The sequence below is a fragment of the Macaca thibetana genome, chromosome 4 (assembly GCF_024542745.1).
Source record: "Macaca thibetana thibetana isolate TM-01 chromosome 4, ASM2454274v1, whole genome shotgun sequence".
Lineage (NCBI taxonomy): Eukaryota > Metazoa > Chordata > Mammalia > Primates > Cercopithecidae > Macaca > Macaca thibetana.
In genome coordinates, this window is record NC_065581.1 from 117,164,779 (window position 1) to 117,178,784 (window position 14,006).

Sequence of the window (14,006 nt, forward strand, 5' to 3'; positions counted from 1 at the left end):
CAGCAATACATACCACTTGGAGACACAATTACTGGCTGAAGAAGTCTTTGTTCTCCCCCTGGGGGAAGGTTCAGTGCAATGACAAGCACTGTTCCTAGCGTTGTTCCAACCCATAGACAAGGGGAAGGGGACGAGTCCGTCTTTCGAGTAAATGTTTCACAGAAATGAAGAGCAGAGATCGCCTCTCGGGATTCTTTGTCAATGCTTGTTACACTTGAACTCCGTGATCGGCTAAAGGAGTTATCCTTTACATCTGAAATGGTTAAAAATGTTGTGAGATTGCTCAAGATATAAAATACATAAAATAAGTTGTTTGTGTTTTTTTAATATAAATTTGGTCAAATAGTTAATCTGCAAGAAGACAAAATCTACAGCATATTTAATTTTAACTTCATTTTAGTTGATCCTTGAAGATGGGTTTGAACTGCACAAGTCCACTTATACAGGGATTTACCTCTACCTCTGCTACCCCTGAGACAGCAAGATCAACCCCTCACTCTTTCTCTTATTCTTCAGTCTACTCTATGGAAACACAACCGTTGTGATGATCCACTTCCACTTAAGGAAAAGTAGATACATTTTCTCTTCCTTATGATTTTCTTAATAACATTCTTTTCTGTAGCCTGCTTTATCATATGAATACATTATATAACACATCTAACATACAAAATATATGTTAATCTACTGTTTCTGTTACTGGTAAGGCTTCTAGTCAACAGCAGGCTTTTAGAAGTTAAGTTTTTGGAGACTCAAAAAGTTATATGCAGAGGAGTTGGTGCCCAACCCACATTGTTTGAAGGTCAAGTATAATTGAAAACAAAATTTACTTATATGCTAATAAATTTTTTTTTCTTAAATATACAAACAAACAACTCCACACTCCTCAGAACCAAACCGGGTGCCTCCCGATGAATATGTGAATGAGCAATCCTCGGGGTCCTGGCTGCTTAGCTCTTGGCACCTTCTTTCTCATGGTACTTTGTCTTCCTTTGGTAATACAATCCATGACTGGTAGAGCGCCACAAGTGTGGGTCTTTTCCACTTTCTACCTTTAAAAAACGCATTTAGAAGTACTCTGATTCGACTTTCTAATTTACTGTATGATGGATCTTTTATTTTTTTTCAGATCTAATTTACTGTATGATGGATCTTTTATTTTTTTAATCAAAAAAAGTTTAGCTTTTTTCCCATTTTTCTTCAATGCCATTTTAACTGCAATCCACATTCACTTAAGGTGTTTTCACCAAAATGTGTAACTGCCATCTGGCTCACACTTGATACCAGGCAAATTCCCTTACCCAGCTCTGTCTGTAATGACAGGGACATTTTAAAAATTATACTAATAAAACTTTTCTCGTCTTCAGCTACCTTCCCTTGTTGCAAATCGCAAGCTTGTCTCAAGCCCTAGCCTTTTCCTTTTTCTCTTGGAACATCATTTCCAAATACTTCTTGAACATTTTTCCATTTATGTCTCACTATGCAAAACCAAAGCATATAAATTTCCCCAAACCAGTAAATTCTTCGAATGGCACTATTTATATTAATGACACTCCTGTTCTCATAGGCAGAAACACTTAAGATGATCCATAGTTTGGGTTTCTCCCTTTCATTTGACTCATACATCTGATGGGATGCCAAGCCCTAAGGTATTTTATTGGACATTTTTGCTTCCTTCTTTCCATTGGTAATCTACTTCCATTACCCTAAGTTCGGGCTCTCATCACCATTTACTTAGACAATTCCCAACTGATCTCTTCACCCACAGCATCTCACTACTAACACAACTCAACTAAATTTTATAAGGCATAGTTATAATTCTGTGGCCTCAATCTAAAAAATCCTTAGTAGTTCCTCTTTATTTAATCATACTTATAATCTTACTCAAGTTTTTAAGACTCTTCACAAAATATCTTTAATCTACCCTCCTAGCCTTATCTCCCAATGCTACCCTATTTCAGTTCATTGTGGGAAATAAATAGAGCCACTCAATTTTCTCCAAACATAACCTGCACTTACCTACTTTTAGGCTTTTGCTTGAGGTATTCTGATAGGTGCCTTTTCTCCTACCTATCAAGATTCTGCTTATTTTCCACCTCAGTTACTGTCATTTTCCTGAAGTTTCTCCTGATTCCCACAACCTATATAGTTTCTCTCCCTCTTGAATACCTATAGCTATGTATCTCTCCCATGACACTTAGAGTACATTTGTTCTGTAGTTACTTCTGACTTTTCTCATGCCTCACTCTAAAGTGACGGGAAGTATCTTGTAAGCAAGGACTGTGTCATTTTGATACCCTGTGGAATTTAGCACAGTGTCTTGCATGTGAAAGGAATTCAATAAACACTTGCTGAAGGCAGATTTATAGTTAAGAATGTCTAAACCAATGCTTCTGCTGTACCATTAGGATTTATTAAAATTCCCAGTAGCTTCTACTACTTACATCTAATAACTCCTTAAATCACATGCTTCAATGCTATTGTGAAAGAAAGGACTCTTCAAAATGTGAAAACTATAAAACATGTTAAAGTCTTCTAAGTTGTCCTTTACTAAATAAAAAAAAGTATAGCCAAATCCTAGTTACACCCTACAAAAAGTTTTTTGCAATCAAATTTAGATTCATAGATTAAAAATATCCCCTTAAAATAACTATATGTAACATAATTATGATTATAGGTAGCCTCTGAAAACAATGTTATTAATTATGATAATGCTATGGATCTTTTTTTAAACTGTAGTCTCTAAAAATATTTCTTTTGCTTGAGATTGCATTCCCATTATTTACAAATTATGATATGGTAGAAAAGAACTACTTACTATAAATAAAACAACTTTCCGTAATCAACACCTCAATACAGAAAGTCTGTAATATGATACTGATTACAAATATTTATTAACTCTTTATAGTTTCCAAAGTTATTTTAGCAAAATACATTTTTAAAATTTTACAATGATAAATACACTTAATTTGGTACTTGTAAAGCATACATATACAAAGCAAATGAACATTTTCAGCTGCGATGTAGTGATAGTAATAGAAAACAATGATATGAGAAAAGTTGATAATAGAGATTCCACTGTAAATTAACCTGTAGAAAAACTCTTACTGATAACTATTAAAATTACAACAGGTGATTCACAACAACCTATACTTTAAATGTTAACTCATAAGTCAAATAAGCAATGTTCAAATTTAATAGACTAATTTAACTATATAAAATTCATAACCTAAAATTACATTTTTATTACATGATTTATCTATAAAAATTAAGATTACCAAAGCAACTTCTAAAGCTAGATCAAAACGGAAAAATCGACTGAATAAGAGTCAAGTTTGAAACTGACAGAGATAGGTTGCTTATTTTATTATCTGCCTAGACTTTTGAAAAAAAGTCAGAATTTTCAGCAATTCATGAATTACAACTTCCACTTACTCCTTTTAAGTTAAACATTATGGGTCTCTGTGGGCTCATTTATACAAGTTTGGCAAACTAAATAAATGGAATAAAAGTTTAATTTTAGTAGCTCTAGTAATAAGAACAGAAGTGAAAATAACTACCACTAAGCAAGGCTGACCATGTGCCAGGCACTAATACTTTACATTTATCATTTTATTGAATCTATATAACCACCTTGAAAAGTATTATCATCACAATTTAACAAATAGTTAAATAGAGGCTCAGAGAGGTTAAGTGACTGGCCCAGAATGACCAAGCTAGTATATGGTAGAGTCAGAATTTGTGTCTATCTCCAAGTCTAAACCTTTCTCTTAGGCAACTCCAGACAGCCATATCATCACTATCATACAGCTGGAACACTATGGTTATTATTGAGAATTAAAATTCTAGTTTAGATGTCAGAAATGTGCTTGAATATGTGATCTTTTTAGCTGATCTAAACTCAGACAAAATTTGTCATGAATGCTTCCATCCAGCTCTACCTGATACAATCATGCCATAAAATCACTGTTTTCATGCTACTGTCTGCAAACTTACAACATGCTACTTGTATATATCACTTTCTCCTCCCCACAGACAGCCTTATTCAACAAACTTTTATATTCCCAAATCAAAACATAATGCCAAGAGATGAATCTGTTCAGGTAAAAATCAGGGCAAGAAACTAATTCATATCAAAGTATATAATGGTTCTGATGTTTGCTTCCTATGGCTGACATTTGAAATGTGACAATCAGAAGTGTAACAAAATCACCCATGGTTTCTGACTTCTGGGTTACAGAATCCAGGATGGTGAAGCTATAGTGAAAGTACAGTGCTGCACAACTTCCCCATAAGCAAAAATGAATTCTATTCCCAGAAGCTTCTGGAGCTGCACAACAGCTCACTGGCTTCAGTGCTTATCAACATCTGGCAGTTTGAACCTATCAATATAGTTGGAGTTACTCCCCATTGCCTCCCTGACCAATGTAAAATAATTAGCAGGCAAGAATCTCCACCAAATAACAGTTCAACAATAAAATGACTTGAGGGACACAGGAATGTTACAGACATATATTAGTCAAAGTTATAATTGGCTTATGGCATACATGGGCATGCTGGCTAAACCATAAACTGAATAGTCTATAAAAGCATGGAGTACACACTTCGATTAAATTACTTACATCATTTGTAAATGTGAGTATGCTTTAAAAAACAATTGGCTGGCCGGGCGCGGTGGCTCAAGCCTGTAATCCCAGCACTTTGGGAGGCCGAGACGGGCGGATCACGAGGTCAGGAGATCGAGACCATCCTGGCTAACCCGGTGAAACCCCGTCTCTACTAAAAAATACAAAAAACTAGCCGGGCGAGGTGGCGGGCGTCTGTAGTCCCAGCTACTCGGGAGGCTGAGGCAGGAGAATGGCATAAACCCGGATGGCGGAGCTTGCAGTGAGCTGAGATCCGGCCACTGCACTCCAGCCTGGGCGACAGAGCGAGACTCCGTCTCAAAAAAAAAGAAAAAAAAAAAAATGGCTATGGTATTTTTATAGTTTTAAAAGTATGTTTACATGTGTTTACCCAGATTTTTAAGAAACTAAAATACACAAAGCCACTTTAACTAGTAATATTTAATGCTATTGAAATCCTGGGCCTCTGAGACAATCTGATGAAAACTCTAGATTCTGCTATAGGGGAAAAATGCACATTGTATGCCTCAGATATATTTGGTTTCAAATTATATGTTTTTTAGTGGAGAAAACTATGACCTCAAAATGTCTACTATCCTATATTCTATGATTAACTCTTGTTCCCTTATACTAGTGATATCACAGGGTTCTACTAAGTTGTTTTTCCTATGAATGAAACTTTCTACAAATGACAGTGGAATATATTGTATGCCTACTCACTCATAATCACATGCTTTCTGTCAGCATAACTGGGGTAAGATAATGATTTGGAAATGCTAAAATTAGTACGTTTAAATGGACCAACACCTAAGTTTGTATGATGTATAAGAAACATAGTCAAGAAATCCAGAGAACAAATGGTGGTGAGGGGTGTGGGCTAATGCAACGGAGAAAACCCAGTTATCTCTAAGACAGAGGTGGGTGAAATCATCCTTACGCAATCACACCTATTTAGTTAAAGGCAACAGAAATTTCTTAAATAAAAAATGAGTGTAAAAAGATACCATGTTTTATATGTATTACATGAAATCTTACTTTTATCTTTGGTGAAATGTCATCTGTCCCTACATGATATCAAGGAGCTGTTTGTGGGTTGGATATAAAACAAAACAAATGTGTGAATATATTCATTCTGCTTTCATAATAAATGAATTGCACAGAAAGTGCTGTGGAAGAAATATAATATCAAAAAGTTAGTAATGATGACTCTTGCTATGATTCACTGTAACATAGAAAAACGTTAATCTATTTTAAATATTAAATATTTCATTATATACAAATAATTTTATAGAGTTCAAAGTAGGTTTTCAGATGGTTAAATGGGACATAACCACTTTTAATACAAATTAAAATTGCACAAATTCAATCTTATGCTAAGTTCTGTTTAGACATAAAGCATGAGAGGGCTAAGAAAATATATTCTTTTGGTTTGCTTGAATTTGTATTATAATTGTCTTTTTAAATTTACAGATGCATTCTAAAGACTATTCCAAAGAATGTTTAAACCTTAAGCATCTTAGTCGTTTTAAATTTGCTTTCCAATGACTATCTTATAGTAATTATAAATCTTCTGATTTCCCCGTCTTCCCATTATAGGGAGTTAAATTATTTTGAATATTTATTTTACTTACCTAAATCGGGCTTTAGGTCAGTAGGTAAGCTTAACTTCCTTGACATCTTTGCTGAAAAATAAAAGACAATTTTAAAATTCTGAAGAACATTTGATTCATACTAATATCAACTGATTTTCAAGACAGAAGTGAATACTTTTATTACTAAAACTAGATACTGAGATAATTAAAAAATGAGTAATATTAGGAGTGGAAAGTAAATCTTATTTTCAACTTTTTATTTTCTAATTTTTTGAGACAGGGTCTCATTCTATTGCCTAGACTGAGTGCAGTGGTGCGATCACAGCTCACTGTGGTCTCAATCATCTGGGCTCAAGTGATCCTCCCACCTCAGCCTCCCAAGTAGCTGGAACTACAGGAATGTAACCACTGTGCCTGGCTATTTAGGATTTTTTTGTATAGATGGGGTCTCACTTTGTTACCTAGGCTGGTCTCAAACTCCTGCCTTGGCCTCCCAAAGTCCTGGGATTACAGGCGTGAGCCACCATGCCTGGCCAACTTTTAAAAAATTTGTACTTACTTGATGTAATATATTTTTGTACTTAACATTTTTACTTTAAGGAAGCCTTTTAAATTGTAACTTATAATTATTTCTTAGGCTCACAGGAAAGGGTTAGGCTTTTCTGAGTGAGTAAAAGTAACTTCTCAGAAGAAAGGTGTTGCAGACAAGGAGAATAGAAGCCGAAGACTAAGTTGGGGTATGTGATATAAAATCTTTCCAGCTCATCATCGTTATAGCTATTGGGTTCATTCCTTTTTTTTTTTTTTAATTGAGGTGAATTCTTACTCTGTTGCCCAGGCTGAAATGCAGTGGTGTGATCTCGGCTCACTGCAACCTCTGCCTCTCAGGGTGAAGGGATTCTCCCGCCTCAGCTCCTGAGTAGTTGGGATTCCAGGTGCAAGCCACCACTGCTAGCTAATTTTTGTATTCTTAATGGAGACGGGGTTTCACCATGTTGGCCAGGCTGGCCTCGAACTCCTGACCTCAAGTGATCCACCCACTTAGGCCTCCCAAAATGCTGGGATTACAGGAGTGAGTCACCATGCCTGGCTGGGTTTGTTACTTTTTAAGTTAATTTCTAGTTTATAGGCCAAACCTATATCTAATCAAATTTAAGTATTTGATTACATCATACAATATCTGACTCAACCACTCCTTGATATAAGTTCTCTCTTCTATTTATATTTTAGTGAAAAGCAAAAACTGAGTAAGATCATGCATAATCTAAAACTACGGTATTTACATAAGATGCAAACCACAGGTATCTTTCTGTAACATTGGAAAAAGAGTGAATGTATAAACTTACTGGAATCCACTTTCCATCCTCAAAATCAGTTATTGTCTTAATCTAGAAAGTGACTTAAAGTTAGGGGTTGTTCAACTATATCTATTATGTTAGTGGTAGTGCATGCGTAAAAGAAAAGTGCTTCCTATGTGAAATTTTCAAAAAGCATTTGTTTGTTAATACAGGAATGCATATATTAGGTTAAATTTTGGACTGTTAGGAGATATTTAAAGCACAGACCCTGCTAGTCCATAAGGGCGCCATGTAAACAAAGAGAAATCCAGTCATAGTACATGACTTCCACATCTAAAAAAATGACAAATCCAGTGTTAGGAAAGAGGCATTAGGCAGACTGGGAAGGAATGGGGGTTCGAAGGGACATCAAGTTTTCACTTCTCAGCTTCATTAACTTAATTAGTATCCTTTAGCAAACAACAATGGGTTAAATTTATAAAACAGTCACCCTATTTTCACTGACGTAAAAAATTTCAGTTAAAAGAGAAAATGCAATACAAAATTAAAATGGCCAAATAATATCTGTATGTAGTTGATATCACATACATGGTTGTTCTTGTGCTTGAAATCCAATACCCTTAAAATTAGAAAACATTATATCTCTAAAACAGTCCTCCAAAAGGCAATATTAAACACTGAAAAATCCAGAGATTTTTATCAAATATCATAGATGCAATACACCCTGACTGATAAGTAATATCTATACAATGTGCATGATGTCAGATGTAGAAAATAAATTTGGCACAGTCTAAAGATAACTCTTTTAGAATCATATGATATGGACACCACCTCTCTAGACATCACTACTCTGATTTGATCAAGTTATTTTAAATCCTGTGATTCTCAAACTTGAATGTGCACACCAGTCACATGGAGATCTTGTTAAAATCCACACCTTGATTCTGTCCTCTGGGACTAGGGCTTAAGAGACATTTCAAACGAGCTCCCAGGAGCTGCTGATGCTGTTGGTCTGTGGATCACACTTTTGAGTAGCAAGGTCCTTAGACACTAAGCAACTTCATGGTAGTAACCAAGACAAAATTATTAATCCCAGTATGTATACATAATTAGGCCCACCAAAAACATTTTGTGAACAAGCCTTAATAAATGTGGAAGAGTAAGTATAGTGGTTAGGACTGGGTTTGGAATCAGCTCAAACCTAGGTTCAAATCCACTTTAACTAACTACTACATGTGTAACCTTAGTAATCACTTTGCCTCTCTAAACTTCAAGTTTCCTCATTTGTAATATGAGGACAGGCAGTTGTGAGGATTATGTAAGATGACATAAGCAAAGAACTGAGCATAATACCTGGCACATAGTATGATTTAATAAATATTATTATTTGTTGTTAACAACAAGATGAGATACAAACTTTTTATAAAATGTAGAACACTATACAGATGAGCTATTACTACACTTGCAAATAACCTAATGTTCCTTCATTCTAATTCTATGGCAAAATTCTAAGTAACTAAAACAAAACCATAAAAAAAAATTAGGACAAAAGTATAGAATGCAACGTACCACTATAATAAGCTCAACCTTTTAAGTTCATTTCAAAAACTAAACTCAATATATATGGCTAACCGAAGGAGAGTAATAACTTCAGTGATTTATAAGATAAAAGTAACAAATTCATCTCTAAATACATTAAACGTTACATACATATTTTCATCAATTAGGAATGTTTATTTATCATATTTATGCTTTCATTCACTATCTATACATACATTGCTGCCAAAAAATATACCAGCAGAAACTTTCCTTCTGAATTTTCTAGGTGCATGCTTTGGATCCTCCTTAGGATTTCTACTAAAAGTAATTTTATATAACCTCAAATATTCTTAAAAATTTAAGTTAGCCTCTCCCATAGAATAAAAGTTTTTTTTTCTAGTACTATTTTTAATTTCGTTATTATGTAAAAAATACTAAATATAACTAACCAGCTTTCCAAATAATTCTGTTATTCTAGTTTCAACATTTTTTTGAGAGTTTAAAATCACACACAAAATGACTGGGAAGATTTTTGAATAATTTTACTATAAACGTAATGTAAATTTTAATATAGTCAATTTATTATTTTCTCCTGAAACACTTTGCAAGTGGATATCCACAACCTGGACACCAACTTTGACAGATATTTAAGCCATATTGCTATTATATTTGGATAAACTTATAAGCAATCTCCTTGAATGCAGAACTGGAAATGACATTAGAAGATTAACTTTTGTTATTTTGTGTTAATTCTAGATATCAAGTAATATTTAAAAATATAGAGCTAAGAGCTTCCATGAGTAGAGAAAAACTTGTTACATGTGAAGGTGTGAATATTCATTTATTAAATATCTACTGGGCATATGCCCGTAATGTGCCAGAGGGCAGGGATATACTTCCGGCCTCTCAGGAGCTCACATTAGATGAAACAACTCAAAAATGTAGTATGTACTACTCACAGAGGTAGGCATAAAGTGTCAACTGGAGTACACGGGATTTATACCTATCTCAGTCTGCAACACTTATCTCAGACCGTGGGTGGTGGAGACAAAACCGGCAAGAGACTTTGTACATTTTCACAAAACAAGATGTTCCCCAAACATTTCTTTTTTGGTTAACAGTATATTTTCTTTTGATGTAAAACTTACATACAAATGCAGAAATTTTAAAGGTATATTCACTGGGTTTTGATAATATATACATCTCTGCAACTCAAACTGTTGCAGAGAACATTACCATTCACCCCAAAAAGGACATGCATGCTTCTTCCTAATCAAACCCTGTCCCATTTCCAGGATAACCACTGCTCTGATGCTTTCTAAGCACAGATCAGTTTTGCCTGTTCTACATCATCATACTGATGAAATCACAGTATTGACTCTTGTGTAAGGCATCTTAAATTCAGGATAATGTTTTTCACCTTCTTCCTGAAAATATTTTAAGACTTGTATTTTTCTTCAATGCACAGAATGAATGTAAATACACATCCTCTTAATTAACAGATTCAGAGGGCCATATCAGATTATATTCTCTTACTGTATTTTATGTTATACATGCATTTTTATCTTTGAGTTATTTTGAGTTATGTGTTTTCATAGCAAATTTGGACAAAAAAGAATAAAGAAACAGAAAAAAGGTCGCTATTAATGCCCATAGTCAGAAGCAACATTTTTGCATATTTCCTACCAGTCACTTTTAAAAATCCACTTTTCTTTACATAGTTGAGATCAACTATATAAAGAAATCTGTATCCTGCTGCCTTTCACTATTAAAATAAGCATTTCTTAATGTCATTAACTGTCAGTATATTTTAATGGCTGCATCTTTATATGAACACTTATGAATCAGGCATTTTCCAATTTTTCAGTAGACACAGGAATAAAAATGTTGTACATAAATATTTGCATATAGTTTGGATTTCCTTAGGATAGGGTTTTACAGGGGGAAATTAATGCCAGTACTACTCCCCCAAATCTCAAGGAGCTCTAAAATGTGCCTTTAATATTTTTTCAAAGGTATATTAAGTATACTACTACAAAAACTTCTGTTTAGATGAAAACAAAGAAAAACATATGTAACTTTGTTAAATGTCAAAGTTTTGCTTACAACTATATCCCCTCAAAACTTAAGAAGTTGGTCCATTTTGTTACTGTATTAAGTGCAGCTGAGAAATCTGAATGTTAACTAGTTATCACCTATCTACCTCTGAATCTTGTCTAGTTTGCATGCATGCCTTTCACAGGGTGGGGGTAGGGAGTAGGAGGAAGGAGGTGAGGGAGAGGGAGGAAGGGAGGGAAAGGATTTAAATCCTAGGATGTCTGTAATGGGTTTCTTTCCCTTGCATGAAGAGGCATCTATCTAAATGCTTCTAAGTGGCAGGCAGGAGAACTGTGCAGTATCTACCAAGGCTTTGTCTTGAGTGGCAATGTTGACTTTGGGTTGTGATCACATATCCTTACCTAATTCCGGCTGAAACTGAATGGCCATGTTTTTCTTTGATTTCATCAGTACTTTAGTGTAAAGCTGAGAAAACCTCAGAGAGCAGTTGTTAACCAGATATAATGTCATGACTAACATTTAAAATTTTAAACTGCTTTTGTAAAAATAATTCATTCTTATTATAATTCAAATAATGCAGAAAAGCACACATTAAAAAAAATCACCCAACATCCTAACCAGAAATAACCATTAAAATTATTTGAACATCCATTTAATATCTTTGTATAAATACAGATAGCCACTAATATTTGCAGAAACATGTGATACTATATGCTTAAATACAATAAACATTTGCTTTTCCTTACATCTAACTAAAGTGAAACTAAAGTAACTACTATATTTCAAACTTCTTTTTTACTACAAGATATATCATTTCTTAAAAGCTCTAAGGATAGGAAAATACATTGAGGAAAACATTCAGAGGTTGAAATATTTCCATAACTATTAAACAGTAAACATCGGCTCTCAGCTATGAAAGATCAGGAAAGTAGCCCTCTTTTCCTGTTATGATCAAACATTCCTTCTTCTTGATTTTTATTAGTTATATTATTTTCACATTTATAAGTATTAAAACATATTGTATATTATAATCACAACTTGTACAAAGGTTTAGTGTAGGTTTTAAGTTTAAATGGATTTAAAGATCAACATCAATCTTCCTGCCATGGCTTTCCATCTCTTGGGTTATTTTGCTGTAGTACTTAATTGTGAAACTTTCACCATGAGGTAGTTTTTAAAAACTACTGCTATATTCCTTCATGGTTAGAAATGTCTGCCTATTGTCTTCATACTTGAAAACTGTTCACCTTCATCCTTGAAAACTCTTTACCTCTATTATTTAGGTATTCTTTCACTGATACCTACTTTTTGCTATTTCATTCCTTCTATTAACTTGGCGTTTAATCTGTCCTTCTTTTTCTAACTTAAGACAAAGACTTGAGATCATTGCTTTAAAACAGTTCCAATGCAAGCATTCAAAATATACAGTTCTCAAGACCTAGCTTCAATCTACGGAGATTTCTAGGACTCTTGTTGGAGCAGTTCCTCTTCTCTAGCAAGTATTTCAGTCACGCCAGCAATCCAGAACTCCATTGTCTGCCTCCTTAGCTTCTGACATCGCAGCTCCACTTGTGCTGCAACGGGAACATGCTGTCGCAGAAAGCTGAGCAGAAAGGTGGGAGAAACGTGGGGCTCACCTCATGTATATTCATTTTCTCAAGGATGACAGTCCTGGAAAGCCTGTTGTTCAATGCCTGGAAATACTAAGCTTGTATCTTTTGACCAATTTTTACAGTTGTTTTTAGTGGGTGGCTAAGTCCTAAACCTAAGGCCTAAAGTTGAGCTTTTGGCTAAAAGTTTTTTTTTTTTTTTTTTTTTTTTTGAGGAGACTCACCCTGCCACCCCACGCTAAGTGAAGTGGTGTAATCTCGGCTCACTGAAACCTCCGCCTCCTGGGTTCAAGTGATTCTCCTGCCTCAGCCTCCTCAGTAGCTGGCATTACAGGCGCTCGCCACCATGCCCAGATAATTTTTTTGTACTTTTATTAGGGACGGGGTTCACCATGTTGGCCCAGCTGTTCTCGAACTATTGACCTCAAGTGATCCACCCACCTCGGCCTCCCAAAGTGCTGGGATTAAAGGCATGAGTCACTGTGCCTGGCCATATATCTTTCAATTTTTGCGACTTGTGGGGAATATACTTGCTTCAGGTCTGTTTAGTGAAGCTCCTTGATGGCAAGACCACAAGAAGCAGACCCATCTCTGGAGAACCTCTAGTCAGTCGGTCCTCCTGGCTTGTACCCTGTACTCTGCTATAACTTTGTGACGATGGGGTTGTAGACTTTGTCCAACAATTTTGTGATGTTCATATTTCTAATTCCCAGGAGTCCCACAATCACTTATGAAACTCATTTACCCAGCTAGCTTGTTTCACTGTACTTATCAAGAAACTTCTGTTCATGTCTTGAAGTTACTCATCTTCTATTGTGACCTTCAAACTGAAAGCATGCCATCTGGGTGAGTTCTTGGAAGACACATTGTTTCTGTTTTCTTCTTCCACTGTGTATTCTTCAACCCTTGCCCCTGACAGAAGGTTTCTTCAATCTGAGAAAAACTCGTCTCAGAGAGTGTAGCCAGGTGGTTAAGGCGGGTCATTGCTCTCTTCTTATAAACCTGAATAAGGACATCAAACTGTCTGGTTGCATAAACAGTAAAGAGCTGCATTTGCTTAGTAGGAATAATGAAGTTATACCTGATCACAATGATTATGTCTGCAATGCACATTTCAATACCAAGGAAAGATGTATGATGTCCAAGAGAAGCAAATTAAACAGATGTTTTGTAATTTTCCTTTACTGCTTCTACCCATTGTGTCCACATCTTTTTTCTAAAGTGTTCTTGAAAGAAAAACAGAACTATAACTTCACTTTTTGGAATTTGAAATTTATAGTAAAAAAT

At 35.0% G+C, this 14,006-nt stretch overlaps 1 protein-coding gene across 4 annotated transcripts in view; it reads right to left on the bottom strand.

Moving 5' to 3' along the window:
- Positions 1-14,006, bottom strand: part of STXBP5 (syntaxin binding protein 5) — a 191,881-nt gene that overhangs the window by 30,238 nt on the left and 147,637 nt on the right. For all 4 annotated transcript variants that reach the window (XR_007724950.1, XM_050787300.1, XM_050787299.1 and 1 more), the window contains 2 exons: positions 6,254-6,304; positions 14-253 (listed from right to left, as the gene is read on the bottom strand). Coding sequence is in view for 3 of the 4 variants with exons in the window: in XM_050787300.1 (XP_050643257.1) it covers positions 14-253; positions 6,254-6,304 (291 nt within the window). In the remaining variant the exon portion in view is untranslated. The remainder of the gene's footprint in view (positions 1-13; positions 254-6,253; positions 6,305-14,006) is intronic.